This window comes from Castor canadensis, chromosome 5 (genome assembly GCF_047511655.1).
Source record: "Castor canadensis chromosome 5, mCasCan1.hap1v2, whole genome shotgun sequence".
Lineage (NCBI taxonomy): Eukaryota > Metazoa > Chordata > Mammalia > Rodentia > Castoridae > Castor > Castor canadensis.
Window position 1 is genome coordinate 49,531,806 of NC_133390.1, and position 19,842 is coordinate 49,551,647.

The 19,842-nt window shown below is 33.2% G+C and overlaps 1 protein-coding gene across 5 annotated transcripts in view; it reads left to right on the forward strand.

The window, feature by feature from the left end:
• Positions 1 to 19,147, forward strand: part of Tbc1d23 (TBC1 domain family member 23) — a 58,902-nt gene extending 39,755 nt beyond the window's left edge. For 3 of the 5 annotated variants that reach the window (XM_074072975.1, XM_074072978.1, XM_020163318.2), the window contains 8 exons: positions 595 to 637; positions 2,244 to 2,353; positions 6,706 to 6,845; positions 8,189 to 8,233; positions 11,926 to 12,014; positions 14,083 to 14,218; positions 16,060 to 16,254; positions 17,552 to 19,147. In XM_074072975.1, coding sequence (XP_073929076.1) covers positions 595 to 637; positions 2,244 to 2,353; positions 6,706 to 6,845; positions 8,189 to 8,233; positions 11,926 to 12,014; positions 14,083 to 14,218; positions 16,060 to 16,254; positions 17,552 to 17,633 — 840 coding nt within the window. In that variant the 3' untranslated portion in view covers positions 17,634 to 19,147. Of the gene's footprint in view, positions 1 to 594; positions 638 to 2,243; positions 2,354 to 6,705; positions 6,846 to 8,188; positions 8,234 to 11,925; positions 12,015 to 12,350; positions 13,454 to 14,082; positions 14,219 to 16,059; positions 16,255 to 17,551 lie in introns of those variants that run through there. The other 2 variants (XM_074072976.1, XM_074072977.1) reach the window with 2 other exon arrangements.
• The last annotated feature ends 695 nt before the right edge of the window (positions 19,148 to 19,842 follow it).

A 19,842-nucleotide genomic window follows, 5' to 3' on the forward strand; every position in this document is an offset into this window, starting at 1 on the left:
CACATATGATTTCTTTGAGAACACAGTTTTTTAATGTAGCCCAGGCTGGCTTGGATCTAGCTATGTAGCTCAGGCTGTCCTCAAACTCAAAATCCTCCTGCCTCAGCCTCCATAAATTTTAGGATAACAGATATGTGTCACCATGCCCTGCTCCATATATTTTTAGTAGTTTGCAAAATAGTAACACTATGACAGTTCTTTTTCATTATCAGGTATTATATTTCTTTTTATATTAGCTTTTTACTAAAGACACAAAATACTTGGAAAGCTTTTAAAAATTACTTTGATTACATCTTAAATACAATATGATTAAATTTGGTTTGGCTTTTGCATTGCTATGACAATAACAATAAAAACTCACAACGTGTTCTATTTATAGTGTTAAAGTTGTCCTCTTCTTTCTGCCCAAGCACCAGACTTTAAAGTATACTAGGTTAATGTAGATACCACTCTGTGCCAAGGTCCAAAATGTCAAGGAAAACAAAAAATCCAGAAATGTAATATATAACATGTATTATGTTTGTCAGTGTTTTAGAACTATCTGAAATATTAACTTGCATTTTGGAATGATGTAAATTTTATCTTTTATTGCAGAAAAACAAAGAATATGTGAGTATTGCCAGTGGAGGATTTATGGGTAAGATTTTAATTTATTAGTTTCTTTGTCTCCATTTTTCATAGAAAATTATAGTGGTTATCAGCAGATCTGCTTTGGAGTGACCAAATTAGTTATTGGGTAGATTCTCTCTTAAGTCGTTCAGTATTTGCAGAAAAGACAAGGTTAGCAAAACATATAGATTAAAACTATAGTAGCCAATTGAAACGGGTGAATATTTGGTAAAAGACTATTTAAGAGCCCCTCCAAAAATATTTTTACAAAAATTCATGAAAATCTACCCATATTGTTTGCACCTGTGCAAAAGAAGAATTTGATAGGCTAGGAAATAAGAGTTGGAGAAATACTTTTCAAAGTTTACTCTTTGTACTAATTAGGTATTTTTTATCATTTTATTTTTTTAACTACTTGAAGGAATAAACTGGTAAGAAAATATTGGTATATGGAACAAAATAGGCTGACAGTTTCAAATCCATTATAGTCAATAATTGGCAGAGTCTTTGCAGGTAAGTATTCTATAATGTATGAAAGATTAGGTCAGTGTAATAAGATTTTTTTTTTAAAGCCTGTCTTACATTAGGAAAAGAGATATCATAAAAATGTAGAACTGTCAATTCTAGGAGAAATTAATGATAAAATAAAATCAATATATATGGAAGGTATATGAGTTTTAATCATAGGTATCTTAACCAGGAGTAAGTTCTGACCTCATCTAATTTTATGCTGTAACTTAGAATTTTTGTTAAATTAGTATCTATTTTCTGTTGGTCTTTGTTGATATTTGTAAGCATTTTGATTATTTCCTGTATATATTATGGCTTGAGAACTAATTACCTTTGAGGCTCATACCCAGAGTTTTATCTACAAAAGGTATTATTTTATTAAGTATTAATAACAAGTGTTGGTGCAGGAATCCTGATAACATGATACAGAGCTTGGTTATTAGGCATATACATCTCAAAAGTATCTGAATAACATTATGTTTTAGTTTATTCTAGATTTTTTGTTGTTTTTTTGAGACAGGGTCTTGCTGTGTGGCCCAAAGCTGTCCTGAAACTCTTGATTCTCCTGCCTTAGCCTCCTGAGTGAGGATTATAGACATGTATCATGATACCCAGTTAGTCTATATTCTAGAATAAACTGCATTTTAGAAACTTTTTAGAAAGTATAAATTCTTTTGTACTATGAATAATCTCTCTTTCCATAACTTTTAATGCTTAAGACTGCTTTATCATGGGAAAAATTGGTTGATGTCTTCTTATGGTATAACAAAGCTTCTATAGATTTTTCCCTGATGTCATAAAAATCTTGCAGAGATTGTCCATTAATACTTGAACAGTTGCCTTCCAAAGAGGAAAACATAAAGCCTTTATAGTCATCATTCCCTCAGGGACAGTTAAGAAAAGTTACCTCTTTGTAGAGGGCTTTGGAAGGACAGAGAAGAGAAGAAACAAAGTTTGTCATGGCCCGAGGCCTTTACTCCTGTATTGGGGTGCAAAAAGAAATACCTGTGGTTATATCCTTGAGTCCTTTCACACTCAGCAATGACATGTTTATTATACTTTTCTGGTAACGAATCTTTCCAAAAGTTTAGGTTTTGTTGTTTTGTTTTCTTGTTTATCTTAAGCACTGCAGCAGCACCTGGCAGATATTAATGTGGATGGGCCAGAAAATGGATATGGCCATTGGATTGCTAGTACTTCTGGCTCAAGGAGCAGCATCAACTCTTCTGTTGATGTAAGTATATGTATAAAATAAGTCACCAAAGTTTGATCAGTTCCCAGAAAAGGTAAATAACTACCAAACTCCCATCGTAACAGAAATGGAGTAAAAAATATTTCAAACACAGCAATGAGAAGTTCTGTTATTGCAAGGGGAAGGAAATGATGGACTGAGCTTGTACAACTGAACTAGGTAGAACTCTTTAAGTGAGCTGATTACAGTAATCTCCCAATTCATTTGGGCCAAGAGATAGGCAGGCTTATCTTCACATCTCCTGCACACTATCTCTATTCCTCACCACTACAAGTTTACACAGCAAGACTTCAGACTATTCACACATGAGAGTGGGCTAGACAGAGAAAGACAGAAAACAATGCCCACCTTGTTATATTTGTTTTTTAATTATTGAGGTGTGCATTATTACAGGCGTTATAGTGGATAAGTCCATTTTTCTGTTCTAATTTTGGAACTATTTGGGTCATAAGTTTTTTGTCTTTTCGGTATATCACTAGAATTAGATGTCATTTTAAAGTCATTTACTTAACAAACAGCCGTCACCCACCTAATATTTATTCTTTAGAACAGAAACAGATGTAAACTGCAGTACAGGATTACGATTACTAGTTTGGGCTTATAGCTTTCCATACTTGGGTTCAGGTTGGATCTCTACAACTTACCTTCTTCATGATCGCTAGCAAGGTATTTGAGCTGTGGTTTCTCCATCTGTGCAAGAGAGATGATAATAGCAGAACCTCTTAAGGAGGACTTGAAGATTAGATGTGCAATAGCATCTATAATGCCTATCCCAAATGTTTAATAGTAATTATTGCAAAATTACAATCCATTAAGTACATTGAGGTTTATCTTTGGCTATGCAAATCAAAGCAAATTACTGTCACAGCAGTATCAGCAGATAAAGCTTCTCTGAGAAGTTTGTTTTTACCTTGATCCTCGAGATACACAAGAGGCCTTTGTGTAAAAAACTAAGTACTACATTGAATGGATGTGTTACAATTTATTCAGTTCCCTATTGCTAAATACCTATACTGCTTTCATTCTTTTTCTTTTACAAGCTTTATACCAATTTTTAAAGTGATATACTTGCATATGCTGTGATTATTTTAGTTGTAGAAATGAATAACTTTTTTTCCTTTATTGTGCTGGGACGGGGTACATTGTGGCATTTACACAGGTTCTTAAAGTGTGTCAAGTATATCATGCTTGAATTCACCTCTCTACTGTTCTGCTTTATCTCTTTCCCCCTCCATTCCTGGAATAGTTTCAACAGGTATCATTTTTGCATTTACAGACATGTGTATACATTTTTTCACTTTCTACCCCCTTTCCCCATCACCTCCCCCCTCTCACTGGTTCCAGCCCTCCCCACTGGGCAGGACCTGTTCTGCCTTCCTGTTCTCCATTTCTTTAGAAGGATAAAAAGAAAAACATGACACTTTAGCTTGTTTGAGATAAAGGTAGCTACAGAGAGAGTTTCCTTGTGGTATTTCTATATATATATGTATTATAACCCCAATTGGTTTATCTCCTCTGATTTTCTTCATTCTACCTTAGTCCCTTTCTTATGGTGGTTTCAATTGGTTTAAGATTTCTATATTCATTCTTGTTAGAGAGTATATGGACCATATTCAAGTTCTTAGTTTCCCTCTTTTACCCTAACCCTCCTGTGTGTGACATCCCCTTAGCGTGACCAGTATGTCATAGTATTTCTGCATTTGTTAAGTCTATATTCCACATTTGAGAGAGAACATGTGGCTTTTGGCCTTCTGAGTGTAGCTACCTTCACTTAAGATGGTGTTCTCCAGTTCTATCCATTTACCTGAGAATGACAAAATTTCATTCTTTGTAACTGAGTAAAATTCCATTGTGTATAATTACCATATTTTCTTCAATAGTGGGGCATCTTGGCTGTTTCCATAGCTTAGCTGTTGTGGGTAGTGCTGCAGTAAACATGGGTGTACAGGTTCCTTTGTTGTAAGTTGACTCTCATTCCTTCAGGTATACCCCCAGGAGTGGTATTGCTGAATCCTATGGCAGATCTATTTTTAGTTTTTTAAGGTGCCTCCATACTGTTTTCCATAGTGGTTGTACTAGCTTACATTCCCACCACCAGTGGATTAGGGTTCTTTTTTTCCCCACATCCTTGCCAAAATTTGTTGTTTGCATTCTTGATGGTAGCTATTCTTCATAGGAGTAAGGTGGAATCTTAATGTGATTTTGATTTGTATTTCCTTTATGGCCAGGGATGGTGAGCATTTTTTCATGTATTTTTTAGTCATTTGGAATTCTTCCTTTGAAAAAGCTCTGTTCAGCTCATTTACCCATTTGTTCATTGGGTCATTGATTTTTTTGGGAGTTTAGTTGTTTTAGCTCCCTGTATATTAAAATGGCTATCAGTCCCCTGTCCAATGTATAGCTGGCAAAGATTTTCTCCCATTCTGTGGGTGGCCTCTTCAAATGGTTTAGAGACCATTTCATTTGTTGTGCAGAAGCTTTTTAATTTCATGTAGTCCCATTTGTTGATCCTTTCTCTTAGTTGCTGACCCCCTTGAGTTCTACTGAGGAAATCATTGCCTATGCTTATAGCTTCCAGTGGATTCCCTGCTCTTTGCTGCACTAGCTTCAAGGTTTCACGTCTTATATTAAGGTCTTTAATATACTTTGAGTTGATACTTGAACAGGGTGACAAACATGGATCTACTTTCAGTTTTCTGCAGGCAGATACCACTTCTCCCAGCCACATTTATTGAAAGGATGTCTTTTCTGCATTGTATGTTTTTGGTACCTTTGTCAAAAATTAGGTGGGTATAGCTGTGTGGATTTATATCTGGGTCTTCTGTTCTGTTCTACTGGTCTTCCTATCTGTTTTTGTGCTAGTACTATACTGTTTTTATTGCTATGGTTCTGTAGTATAGTTTGAAGTTGGGTATTGTGATACTTTCAGCGTTGCTCTTTTTGTGCAGTATTGCCTTGGCTATTTGCAGTCTTTTGTGCTTCCAAATGAATTTACGATTGATTTTTCAATCTCTGTGATGAATATCATTAGGATTTTGATAGGAATTGCGTTGAATATGTAGATTGCTTTAAGTAGTGTAGCCATTTTTACTATGTTGATTCTATCAATCCATGAACATGGGAGATCTTTCCATATTCTGTAGACTTCCTTGATTTTTTTTCTTTAATGATTTGTAGCTTTCCTTATAGAGATCATTCACATCCTTTGTTAAGTTTATTCCTAGGTATTTGATTTTTTTTTTTGAGGTATCGTAAATGGAATTATTTTCCTATATTCCTCAATTGTTCATTGTTGGAGTATAAAAAGGCTACTGGTTTTTGTAAATTAATTTTGTATCCTTTTGGATACAAAAGCTGTGTATGGTGGCTAGGAGTTTTTGGGTGGAGATTTTTTTTGGGTCTTTTAGGTACAAGACCATATCATCTGTGAATAGGGATAGTTTGACTTCTTTCTTACCTATTTGTATTTCTTTTATTTCTTTCCTGTCTTACTGCTCTGGCTGGAAATTCCAGGAATATGTTGAATAGGAGTGGAGAGAGTGGGCACCCTTGTCTCATTCCTGACTTTAGGGGAAATGGTTTCAGTTTTTCCCTATTAAGTATAATGTTGGCTATAGGTCTGTCATGTATAGCCTTTATTATGTTGAGTACATTCCTTCTATTCCTAGCTTCATCAGAGCTTTTATCACGAAAGGGTGTTAAATTTTATTGGATGATTTTTCTGCAGCTATTGAGATCACCAAATGGTTTTTATCTTTGCTTCTGTTAATATGGTGTGTTACATTTAATGATCTGCATATGTTGAACCATTCCTGTATCCCTGGGATGAAGACGACTTGTTCATGGTATATGATCTTTTGGATATGCTGTTGAATTTGGTTTGCCACTATTTTATTGAGAATTTTTCCATCTATGTTCCTTACGGAGATTTCCTGTACTCTTTTTTTGATGTGTCCTTATCTGGTTTGGGGATGAATGTGATACTGGCTTCATAGAACGAGTTATGCAGTTTTCTAGAAATGAATAACTTGATCAAGAGGCTGCCCAAAATCCCTAGAATTCTATGTTATTATCAAATAGCCCTCCAAAATACATAAATTTATATTCTTACCCACAGCCTTTTGTCTTCAGATTTGAAAACACTAATTTTAGAAATTAATTGAAAGACTTTTTTTCTCACAAATATACTTACATTCTGATATTTACTGGGAGTTCAGACTTTAACATATGAATTTGGTGGAGATACAATTTAGCCCATAATACATGGATAAACTTTAAGTGTGTCTGCTAATTATTTGGAGAGTGGTTAATCCATCTATGTTCTTGGTTTTCAGGGTGAATCTTCTAATGGGTCAAATGATAGAGGAATGAAATCACTGGTAAATAAAATGACTGTGGCTTTGAAGACAAAATCTGTTAATGTCAGGGAAAAAGTTATTAGTTTTATTGAGAATACATCAACTCCTGTGGACCGGTGAGTTTCTTACATAGTTTTGAATTTGATGGGTAATTAAAACTGAAGAAATGTGTTTTATGGTAAATAAATGTTAGTTGAAAGTATTCTAGAAAAGGATCATAAAGTACATTTTCTGTCAGTTTCCTTTATAACTACTGGGCTATACTTTATTACTATGAAGTTTAACTATGCAGATTCCTCTCCTTTCCCACTGCTCAGAAGAAAATACACATAATGAGCCTGCCACTCTGTGTTGCTACCATTGCAATATGCTCATGGGTCCTTACATGTATAACACTTCACATGGTAGCTGTTCCCAAATGTCAAGAGGACGGGAATCATGTATGAAATGCAGTGGTATCAGAGAAGGAATTTCCTCCTCTGCTCCAGGAATTGAAAACCTAGACAATTTGGTCATACTAAATATTGCAGAATCCCACTTTATGAAGTTTAGATCTTTACAGAATTTTGTTTGAAAATATAAGCAAAGTTCATTTTCCTGTGAATTAAAATGGGGCACACAGCAAATAACTGAGAAGCAAATTTAAGAATATCTGTTTTACTGCTTCTTATCATAACTGACTGCATAATATTTTTTTCATGTATTAGTCTAATTTATCTTTCTTGTTCCTAGAGTTCAAAACTAACCTTATAATTCTAACTCAGAAGCAACCCTGATTTTGAAAATGTTTAATAGTATTTGATTTTACTCTAAGTCTTATTTACAGTGTCCTGGGAAAATTGAAATATTTGATTTTTAAGAACCAAATATCAGAACCTTTTATACATATGCATTCAACCGTATATTCCCATTTAGTAAATAGCAAAGAAGATAATAGTTCTTTTCACTAATCCAGAAAATTATCCCTATTTAAAAGAGTCTGTTGATAACTATTAAAACATCATATCAAGCCTAAAAGATTTATTTGCTCAAGAGTTGTGTCTGTTATCAAAAGCCTAACTCTTATTAGTGCTTCTGAATTGTAGTATTATTACATCTGCATTTTGTGGGATGAACATTTAAAATTTTACTCTAAATTGCATTCATTTTAGCTGGCAGAATGACAGAGCATCTGCCTAGCAAGCATGAGGCCCTGCGTTCAAACCCTAGCACCACCAAAAAAAAAAAAAGCATTCGTTCTATTTTAAAGTAAACTAGTGATAGCTGTAACTTAAGACTTGTTAAAGTGTGACTTAAAACTGGCTTCTCTGAATTTTTCTTTGTACCTGGGGTGATTGCAATGTTTTCTTTATAATGTTCACTCTGGGTTAAAAACTGATTGCACTAGATTTTTGTTTTAAAGCTGCTGCATTTTTTTTTATAATCATTTTGTTCTGTCCTCTGCCTTGATTTGCTATAGAATGTCTTTCAATCTCCCCTGGCCAGACAGATCATGTACAGAGCGGTAAGCCGATGAGTAGAGCAGCTTTATCGAAACATCCTTTTCCTTCAGCATGCTTCACATTGTCTATAAGATTTGTGCTTCTTGGCTAAAATTTCAAGCAGCTTTTTCAAAAGCTCAACTTTGTTCATTCTGCTTGTAGGAGTGTGTTATGCTGATGCATCTGCTTTTCTTTTTGGTTTTTGCTTGATCTTTTTTTTTTCCCCCTTGCATGTTTCTATCTCCCATTCATTAGATGAAAATCAAACTTGTTCAAACGCAAGAATATAAACCTTGCAGCTTTTATTTTGAGACAGGGAAAGGTGAAACAAAGAAAGTATGTATGTAATCTAGAATTGGCAGGGCATTCACTTTGGAAATAATTTACTACTATCTTCTGCCCTAACAGGAAATTATAGTGCCTAAAAACAGGCACAGTTCATGGTTCAGGAAAATCTTTTGTTGCCTACAACATACGTTCTCTGCAACTGAGCCAGAAAAAAAAATTTTTTTGAGCCAGCCTCAAAAATTGTAATTCATATACATTATGTAAATATATATATAATTTTCAGACTTTTCTTCAATAAGATGCATGTATTTAGGTAGGTGAGTTAACATATATAATTCTGTTCAGAAGAACCACAGTTCTAAGATTCTACCTTTGGGTTTTCCTTGAAAGAAATCATTTTAGGCATTTTAAAGTATAATCTATTACTTCTCTGCCTCCAATATGATCGGGTGCTTACGATTAAAAAACATGAAAATTCCATAAGTTTAAGGCTTAAAAAGTCTGAATCTTCAAGTAGGATGAACAAAAGTACATTACCAACTTAGTTACTCACAGAATTTTTCTGCAATTTAAATTAGAGTATCAGTTATAGCAATACCTATGAACATTTAAAAAGAAATTCTAGTCATACCTTGGATATAAGTTAAGCCTTACAATAATGGAGTTGACTTTTTCTCAGGGCATTTCAAACTTTCAGTGACTAGAAGTAGCATTTTTTAAAATAATGGTTACCTAATAACTTACCTGATTAGCGTTTTTATTTATTGTGCCTGTTCCTACACAATGCCAGTTATAGGCAACTATATAAGTTTATACGTGAGACTATTTTGAAGAAAATTACTTCTTCAAGAATTATAATGCGTTTGTGAATCATCTTTCTCTTGTCTCTTGTTTAGGATCATTGAGTTAGTCTAATTTAGCTCCCAGATTTTCTCCCAGATTGTTAATTTTTTTAATTTAAATCTTCTGTGGTCTGCATGCAGATACATTTATTTTGAAAGCACAATTTAATGAAGTTAGTATGAATTGAGTTTCTAAGCTGAGTAAATTAAGTTAAAACCTGTCCAAACTATTTTGTCGATGATTCTGTTATTACTTTGGCAAAAAAGTATAGATATACTGCTTTATAAAAATAGACCAACCAAACCCCTGCACCAAAAAAGTCAAAACATTGAATTTCATTAATTTTTAGTGAGTCTTTAAGGAAATATCTTAGTAAACTTTAGCATTTTCAATCATAAATCTTTGAATTGTATTATAAATCTAGATTAATAATGAATAGCTCATTTTTTAAAGGATTGTTTCCTTACTCATACTTGCTTTCTGGTTCAAGCATTTACTGTAATCCAGCATGATCTTTGTCTATATTGTAGCAGTTTATGCTTTAATAGCAGGTGAGAACCTGTAATTTAATCTCATAGAATCTAGATGGCACTAAAGCATTTTAGTAAAGCTATTACCTTTTCCTTTTGACAGGAAGGAAAAGTTAAAGTTGTATTAACTATTTCTTTCATTTTTCTTTTTCATCACCTTTCCATTACTTTAACAAAGTTCCTGAGTTCATCAACTTAAAAAGAGGAAAGATTCATTTTGGCTCACAGCTGTAGAGGTTTCAGTCCTTGGTAGGGCAGATTCATTGCTTTTGGGACCTGTGGTGAGGCAGCACATCCTAATGGGAAAACATGGTGGAGTTAAAGCTGTTTACCTCACGGCTGGGTTGAAAGAAAACAAGGGACAGGGTCCAATATCCTCTTCAAGAGCACATCACCCTCTGTGTCTGAAGACCTTCCAACAGGACCCCTCTTAAAGTTTCTACCACCTCACAGTATCACCAAACTGGAGACTAAGCCTTAACATTACAGACCTCTGGGGGACAGTCCTGATCTAAACTATAGCACTGTCTAATGAACATAGTTTGATAATTTCTGGGATAATTTTATATTAGATATGTTTTAACAAAATCAAGTGGTTTTATTGCTTCTAACCTAATCAAACTTTATATACAAGGTAACCTAACATAAATGCCAAAGAATATCTATTATACACTAAACTCTTATTTAGGGATGTGTGTGTATGTGCATGTGTTTAAAGGAATGTTATTTGGAAATAGTAAAGATTTACACCTACTTCAACAAAATTAGGTTATAGTGAGTTTTTTATTGATATGTATTAAAATTATTTTAAATTATTATTAATGAAATTATTTAAAGTAAAAATTTGATCCTTTGTAAAAGTAAGACAGGATACTTAATTTTTCTCCCATATTGGACTGTCTTTTAAAAGTAGAAGATTCTGAGTGTCTTCATGTGTGAAGAAAGAAAAATGCTTGCCTTCATTTGTCCTAGATAAATCTTTTTTTTTTTTGGTACTGGGGCGTGAACTCAGGGCCTTCACCTTGAGCCACTCTACCAGACCTTTTTTTGAAGGGTTTTTTTCAAGATTGGGTCTTGCGAACTATCTGTCCAGGCTGGCTTCAAACTGTGATCCTCCTGATCTGTGCCTCCTGAGTAGCTGGGATTACAGGTGTGAGCTATCAGTGCCTGGTCTATACTGCATAATCCTAACCGAACCTTACCCTGAAAATAAAGCAATGCTTTTTCCCAGACACATTAAGTATTTTGTTAAAATATTTTTGTTTTGCCTTTGGGTTTATAAGAAAATTGACCAGGTGTTAATTTTTAAAAAGAGAGAGGTCACACTTCCTATAGAATAAATTTTTTGATCTATATGTTATTTATGTTTCTTCCACTTGAGAAAGAAAGGAAGATTCATTTTCATGGCTTATATTTATGTAGAATCTTAGCCTTGATTAAAACAAAAGTACAGGCTGAGGCGTAGCTCAGGTGGGCCAAGGGTTTAATCCTCAGTACTGAAAAAAAACAGTAATGAAAAATGTGGGAAGCATCTCTAAGACACTTGTACCTATAAGAGAAGCCTTGAACATTCCTATTAGAATTGTAATATTTTGTACTATTACTTGTTTTGTACAATAAACATATATGTAGCCCTCACTATATACGAGGCATTGTTCACTTTACAAAAAATTAGCTGATTTAATTCTCATAGTAACCCGTAAGAATAGATATTGTTATCACCAACTTATAGATGAGGTAACAGCACAGAGAGGTTATATGACTTTACTAAGACCAAACAGATCTAAATATTGGGTTTAACATGAATATTGAAATTGTTTATAATTTATAATTTACAGACTTAAGAGCATCAGCCTATCAAATCCCTTTGATACTTTTACTAACATAATTTCTTTATCTTTTTTCAGTTTCCTTAACATAGCTATCCTTAAGCTGTTGGGTGGTACATGGGGGCCAAAGAATATTTCCATTTTGTTTGAATAGTCGCATGATGCTTAGAGAAAATCTTTGATTACTTAAATTATGTTTTCCTTCCTAAAATTCTTTGAATATAGGCATGTAAGCAGCAGTGACAGAGTAGGCAAACCTTACCGTGGTGTAAAGCCTGTTTTCAGCATTGGAGATGAAGAAGAATATGACACAGGTAGTAATTACTAGACTTATCTACACACTTCTTTTCTCAGTCACCAGGAGTGATTTTAGAGGTCATCCTGGAACTAACAAACAACTGTTTTAAACAAACTGAGATTCCATAGAGGGAATTGGAAGGTCCTTGGGTTTCTATTAAAACTTCAGTTGTATATACCTTAAATTGTGCCTATCAGAAATCCAAAGAGAAATGTTAAGTAGGCTTTTGACTACTATAGGAGTTTTCAGCTGAAAAGAAGTCTAAGCTGATGAAAATTTGGACATTTTCATTGTAGAAGTGGTATTGAAGTCTACCACTTCAATTGGATTTATATCTTTTTGATCATACTAGGAGCATGACAGTTGTGGAACAGGAGTTCAGAGAACTCCAAAATTGAGACATCTGGAAAAAACCCTTTGAAACTGCTGGCTGTATCGATGGAGATATTGTATCAGAGAAATTTATCTACTGTATGGTTGTCTTTACGTTTTAAAAAATAATTTATTACTTTGTTTTATAATTCCACAGTCCAGAATATCCTCATTAAGTAATCATAATTAATATTAATATGTGTGTTGAGTTAGGAAAAACTCCAGTATATACATATACAAAATGAGAAAAAAAAAAAAGAATCCTGAGTTTCAGCTTGCCTTTTCCAGTTAGAAATAAGTATATATTGCATATTTTCCACTTTAACCTATATAGCTTCTCACTCTCTTCCTATCATATACTACAATTTATTTAACCAGTCTTCTTCTGATTCAGCACTGGTGATTTTCCTGTTTTATTCTGTTTCAAATGGCAAATTATTTCTATACATATGTCTATAAGAACTTTTCAAGTAAATTCTTAGGAGTAAGATTGCTAGATTAAAGGAAATCATATTTGATATTTTAGTAGATATTACAAAATCACCTTTCAGAAAACTTGCATTAAATATGCTATTTCTAATTGTTTCTTTTTCTTTTTTCCCTCTCTGTTGTCATTTTCTGTCTCTATCTCTCCTGAGAGATCTCAACTCATTCCATTAATAAAGGGGAGAGACAAATGGGTGAATAAATTATGGAATATTTGCATTCATCTTACATATATACATGCACACTGTGGAAAATTAGGCAGTATATATTTTTAACTTGAAAATGAGAAAACCAGAACTATGTGTATCAAATAGGCATAAATTTAGCAATGTTGGGAGTAGGGTAGCAGTTGCAGAAGAATGTAATTAAGAAGCCTACTTTTTATAAACATTTAAACTGAAACACTGCTGTATAATATTTAAGGAAATTCATATATGGTTAAAGAAAAGACATGTATGCACTGAATTATAGAATTTTCTTTTCACCAAATTGTGTTGGCTTTGGCTCTGATGATGATAATATATTTCATAAAATGAGGTAAGCTCAATAAAAGTTTCAATAATAGAATGAGAAAAAAAAAAAAGAGAAGACATGGAACTGATCACACCAAATAGAGATAGTCTCTACTTGGTGAGAAAGGAAAGAGGCTGTGACTAGGGAGAGATACATGAGGGCTTCATTATCTGGAGTATAAATACATGAAGTTCCTTCCATTATGTCTCTTTATATTTTGAAGAACATTTATTATTAATCTTAATAATGTTAATTTCTTTTTCTTAAGTTAGAAAAACAAAGTTGGGATGTTTTTTAATTTCTCGTGAAAAAGAATTTGACTAATTTGTCCCAGGATTGATTTTATTGTTATTTCCCTTTTTTAAAATCACAAATCAGCAAAGGAAAAGACCTTTGCCAACTTTACTTTAAAATAGATGCTTATTAACTGGCAATTCAACCATTTGTCTGTAGTCTAGTTACATATAGTTACTAGTTACATAGTTATATATTCTGTATAAAAATCTTTAAAAATGAATTCTCAAGATTTTCTTACAATAGTTATGTTTCATAATAATATTTCTTTATTAGTATCAGTGGCATAAAGAAACAGTAGTAGTATTAGAATTGATTTCCCACCCTCAAACCCAAGATAACTACTGAAATATTTTTCAAGTTGTTAAGAAATGTGCTACACTTGATAATGTCCATTTTTAACACTGATTTCTTCATAGATGAAATTGACAGTTCTTCTATGTCAGATGATGATAGAAAAGAGGTTGTAAACATTCAGACTTGGATAAATAAGCCAGATATCAAGCATCATTTTCCTTGTAAAGAAGTGAAAGAAAGTGGACACATGTTTCCTAGGTACTTAAAAATATCTTCTTTTTGTAAAATTGAATTTGGGTGGGGAAAGTTGGTAATATAAAATTGAATTACAAAATAACTTTTTCTTAATTTGAGTACAAGAAGATATAATTTCCTCCTGTCAACTTCTGTGTCTTGATTTTTAAAACATTTAATTTTTATCTTGAAAAAGATTTAAGCAAAAATGTTGAAGAAATAGTACATTGAGCACCTTTATAATCCTCTTCTAGATCCACCAGCTATTAACATCGTCTCACACAACCCCGTGTGTGTGTGTGTGTGTGTGTGTGTATACACACACACATATACACACATACATCTATAGTTCTTTTATGTCAAACTATTCAAAAAAACGTTACAGATGTGACACTTCCTTCACTCTTAAATGCTTCAGCATAAATATCCCAAGAATAAGCTCATTCTTTGATGGAGCACCAATGTGTCATTACCCCATCTAAAAAGTTTTAAATTAATTCACCTAATGTACAGATCATACTCAGAATTTCCAGAGCCCTCAAAGTAACTTTTATAGTCTCTAGTGTTTTTTTCTTCTGGATCCAGATCTGGCCGTGGTTCACACATTGCATTTGTCTGTTATATTTCCTTATTCTCACCCAATGTATAATAGTACTTTTCCCATCCCTTTCACGTGCCCTTTCTCTTCATGATGATTGAATCCTTTTGAGTCCAGGCCAGTTGTCTTGTAAAGTGTTTTCGCTTCTGGACATGGCTGATATTTGTCTGATTGTATTACATAAAAATCTATGAGTATTATCACTATTACAAGTGAGCTAAAGGGCCGGGAGAATGGCTCAAGTGGTAAGAGTGCCTTCCTAGCAAGCGTGAGGCTGTGTTCAAACCCTAGTACCACTAAAAACAAAACAAAACAGTAAGCTCAGATACAAGGGGGATTTTAATAATTCTATGACCATTTTGCTTTCAGGATTCAATTGTAAATATTATAAAATATGTACAGAAACCCATCTATTGCCTTATGATCTTGATATTAGATACAGGCTGTGGTGTGCTGACTGAGAATAGTTCTATAATTAGGCCTTTTTTTTGCAGTACTGAGTTTGAACTCAGGACCTTGCTCTTGCTAGGTAGGTGTTCTACTACTTGAAGCATGCCCCCGCCCTAAGAATAGTTTTGAATATAGGCAATTCTGTTAAAATACTTAGCAGCAGGATATTATATTTCAATCAAAAATTATTTTAGTGATTTATATGTTATATTGAACTTTTAATGAAATATACCTTTTAAATAGTTACAGGATTATCTATTAATAAAACATTAATTTTGCATACAATTAAAGAAAAGTTAAAAGCTTCTGTTGTGTAGTTATTTATGTAGATTATCCTCTGTATATTTTTTAACTTGAAAATAATTTTATTTAGAGTTGAACTTTTTTATAAGTGGGTTGTTTAGGCAACACTGTTTTTAATTACATTTATTTAAAACATTAAAAATTCATTTATTCATATGTGCATATATTGTTTGGGCCATTTTTCCCCCTTGCTCCCTCTCTCTCCCCCGAGCCCCCTCGCTTTCAGGCAGAACCTGTTCTGCCCTCTTCTCCAATTTTGTTGAAGAGAAGGCATCAGTAATAATAAGAAAGACACAGCATTTTTGCTAGTTTGAGATATGGATAGCTATACAGAGAGATTCCATGCACAAGTTATTACAACCTGAATTGATTCATCTCTGCCAGACCTCTTCACTACTTCCCGGTCACCTTCCCATATTGACCTCTGTTGTTTTAAGGTTGCTATATTAGTTCCTCTATAGTGGGCACATCAAACTAAAACTTTTTTCTTTTAATGCTCTTTTTTTCTTTCAAGTCATCTGTTGGTTACTGCAACACATATGTACTGTTTGAGAGAGATTCTTTCACGGAAAGGATTGGCTTATATACAGTCTCGACAAGCACTAAATTCTGTAGTTAAAATTACATCAAAAAAAAAACATCCTGAACTAATTACCTTCAAATATGGAAACAGCAGTGCTTCAGGAATAGAAATCCTCGCTATTGAAAGGTAAGATTTTTCTTGGAATGGTATTATCTGAATTACTACAAGTCATTAAGCACAGTTTGTTTCTCAATTTTGGGAAGTGGGTGGTGGAGTAGGATACTTGAAATACTTTTGTAAGTATCTGTTGCTATCTTTTTTCTCTCCAGTCCTTAGTCATAAGTTGTTTAGCCATTAGTGCATGATTTCAATAAGTACCGTAACTAATTTCAGAAGTTTTTTGACATTAGCGTTCTTAAGAATAATTGATAAAGGTGTTGCACTAAATGCTGGTTTGCAGTAAAATAGAAACTTGTCTTAGAATGTAAGTAAATGTTTCTTCAGCAGAAACTTATTGTTTTGGAAATTGTCAGTGAAGTAAGCAGTGTGATGAAGTGATGTAGTACAAGTTGAGCATCTCTAATCTGAAAATTTGAAATACAAAATGTTCCAAAATCCAAAATATTCTGAGTGCTGACATGGATGCCACAAATGGAAAATTCCACTTTTGTGTCATGCACTAAATTAAAAGTATTGTATATCCTCAGTCTATGTCTAAGGTTCATATGAAACAAATGAATTTTGTGTCTAGATTTTAGGTCCCATCCCCAATATATCTTACTAGGTATCAAAAATACTGCACAATCTGAAAAGTCTGAAATCCAAATCACTTCTGGTCCTAGGCATTTGGGATACGGAATATATAACCTGTAGTTAATTCATAGTCCAATACAAACAAGTTCTTCCTTTTCTTATTAAGTTATTCCTTTTCTTCCTTGTCTTACTGTGGACAAGCTCTTCCATTTCTCAAACAGTTCATAGACTGGAAAAAGAGCTACAGACTGCACTGATCTTTAATCTTTAATCTGTGGATAAAAATGTAGTCTTAAGAATTTGAATTCCCCTCCCCCCTTTGTTTTTTGATTTAAGGTCTCGCTGTGGCTATCCTTGAATTCAAGATTAAGTGTTGAGTTGTTACTATCTTTGGAATTAGATGCCATCAAATTATGACATTGTAGCAGATTAAATTACATCAGTACTTAGTCAACAGAATAATTTATTTTGCTACATTTTATTTTATTATCTCATTATTTTGTATATTTCATAATAGTTTAAAGAATTTTTAACTCTGCTGTATATGAAAAATCATATTGTTTTTATGTTTAGGTTTTCTTTCAAAATAAGTTTTTGATTATCTGTTGAAATAAGTTACAGGCAGTACACAGGAGGGAATCTCTTCTGGTTTGGTTGATGTCAGAGGTAATGACATCTCAGCTTAATTCTGAAAGGAAAGTACTTTATTAATATACATTTTTCCCTATAGGTATTTGATTCCAAATGCAGGGGATGCTACCAGAGCCATAAAACAACAGATCATGAAAGTTTTGGATGCTTTGGAAAGTTAATATAAAAGAAAATTATTTAAATGACATTAAGGAAATCAAGAGAAACATGAACATATGTTTCCTGACTGAATACTAACCAGAGAACTTTCATTTGCTCATGGGGGTGCTTGAATAGCAGGTATAAGTGCAAATTATTATAATCAATCTCCAGATGGTTAAACTTTTAAAAAATTTTTTCTTTGCATTTTCAGTTTTATAAAATGATTTATTAAAAAGTCAGTTATTAAATGACTTTGAAGTAATTGGCCTTCTGCCCTTATGGACCAAGGGTACTGAATGCAGTTCTGTTTTGAAGAGCTGTTGTAAGGGAACATGCATCACTTTCAGGTTTTAAAACAACCATACACATACATATTTGCAATGTCTTCACTGAAAATTAGCGATAGAATTAGTGAAAGAGACTTCCTTAAGTACATTTAGTTTTACCCACTGAGCAGTTTGAGAACGTAAAAACTTAGGTTAATAACTAGCCAACTATTTGTGTTCTTAAAAAGAATGAAACCTTTTTTAATGGATAAAGATTCCAGCCAATGCAAAATACAGACCAGCTAGTGAAATATTGGAACATTGATTCCTAAGTCATCTTTGCTCCATTACCTAATTATTTGGACACTAAAGAGCATTTATAAGCTGTAGTAAGTAAGTAGGCATGTTAAGATTAAAATGAGCATTTTAGGGACAGAATTGTATCTACAAAAATGTCATTGGTCATTACAAGTGGATTATTTGACTTAGAATCTTTCAAAACAAGTGTTGAGCACACATTGATTTATCTTCTTGAGATGATGGTCTGTGACCACACAGACATCCACTTAAATAACAGTCAGATAATCAAAGCTGTATAAATTTCAATTGCTTTTATATCACATTCTAAAATTTTCTTTTTGATTCTGTCTTGTCATTAAAAGTTCCAGTGGTTTGAAACTTTTCATTCTCTTAATGTGACAAGACTGAAGTGATCTGCATTATTTGCAGCTTTCTCTTCTTTACTGTGGCCCATATTGGCCACACATGGTGAGAGATCTAGAAAAATCTCTGGGGCCATGGAGAGATTTTTATAAAATCTCCTTGGGAAATAGCAAATACAATCTGCCATGTTCTAAAATGTAATAGATTATCTCTAAGGGGTTGATGGAAATATCTAAATGTACCCTGTTAATAATAGTTATTTTAGTTTACTTAATGGAAATCAAGTGAATAAAAGACTATATTTCAAGAAGTTTTATTCTGATATCTAAATGAAAACAGTTTATTTGAGTGGTTGAAGACATTTGCATGAAATTGCACCTGGTGCAATACTTGATATTTATAACTTTCCTCCAACTGTTAATATTGCATTTTCTCCATTTCTTGGCACCCCCTTTAGAAATGTCCTGAAGTCTCATTTTTTTTGCCCATTTCAGCCATGGGACCTTTTTCATAATATTAATGTAAAGATGTTTGTGTTATTGTTTATAAATTACAATTGTAAATAAACTGGTACAGTTTGCTCAAACCTTTGTTCTCAAAGACAATGTCTCTTGTCTTTTTTCCCCCATTTGTAAATCTTAAGATGCAACAAAATTAGAAAGTTGAAAACTATTGTTTTAGGATTTAGATGTTTAGACTTCATACTTGTGTTCCTATTTCTGTTCATTTAGATGAGGAGAACAAAACAAATAGTTTAAAACTAATGGTAATAGCTGGGCACTCTGGTGTGCACCCATAGTCCTAGCTTTTCAGGAGGCTGAAGCAGGAAAATCATTTGTGCCCAGGAATTGCAGGTCTGCCTGGGCAACACAACAAGACACTGCCTTAAAAAACAAACAAACAAAAAACCCACCAAAAAACCAATGATACTAAATTCCACAAATGGTAAATTATAACCTTGCACTACTTAACCTCTGTGAACTACAGTTTCCTCATCTGAAATAACACCACAGAAGATTAAATAGAGTGTAGAGGTTGCAACAAAATAGGTTGGTATTACTTTCTCTATGATGAGAAACCTAAACCTCCAGAAATTGAGTAAGAAAAGGAAAGGATTTCTTCTTCACACTCCTGGAATTATCACTAATTAATGTATACTAATTCTCTGACTGATGCCACTTGCCTACAATTAATAAAACATGTTTTCTGGTAGGATGACAAGTTTATACTGATGTACTTAACTATTTTTGCCACTGGTATATTTCATATATCTTATGTTAGAATATCATATTCTTTAGCA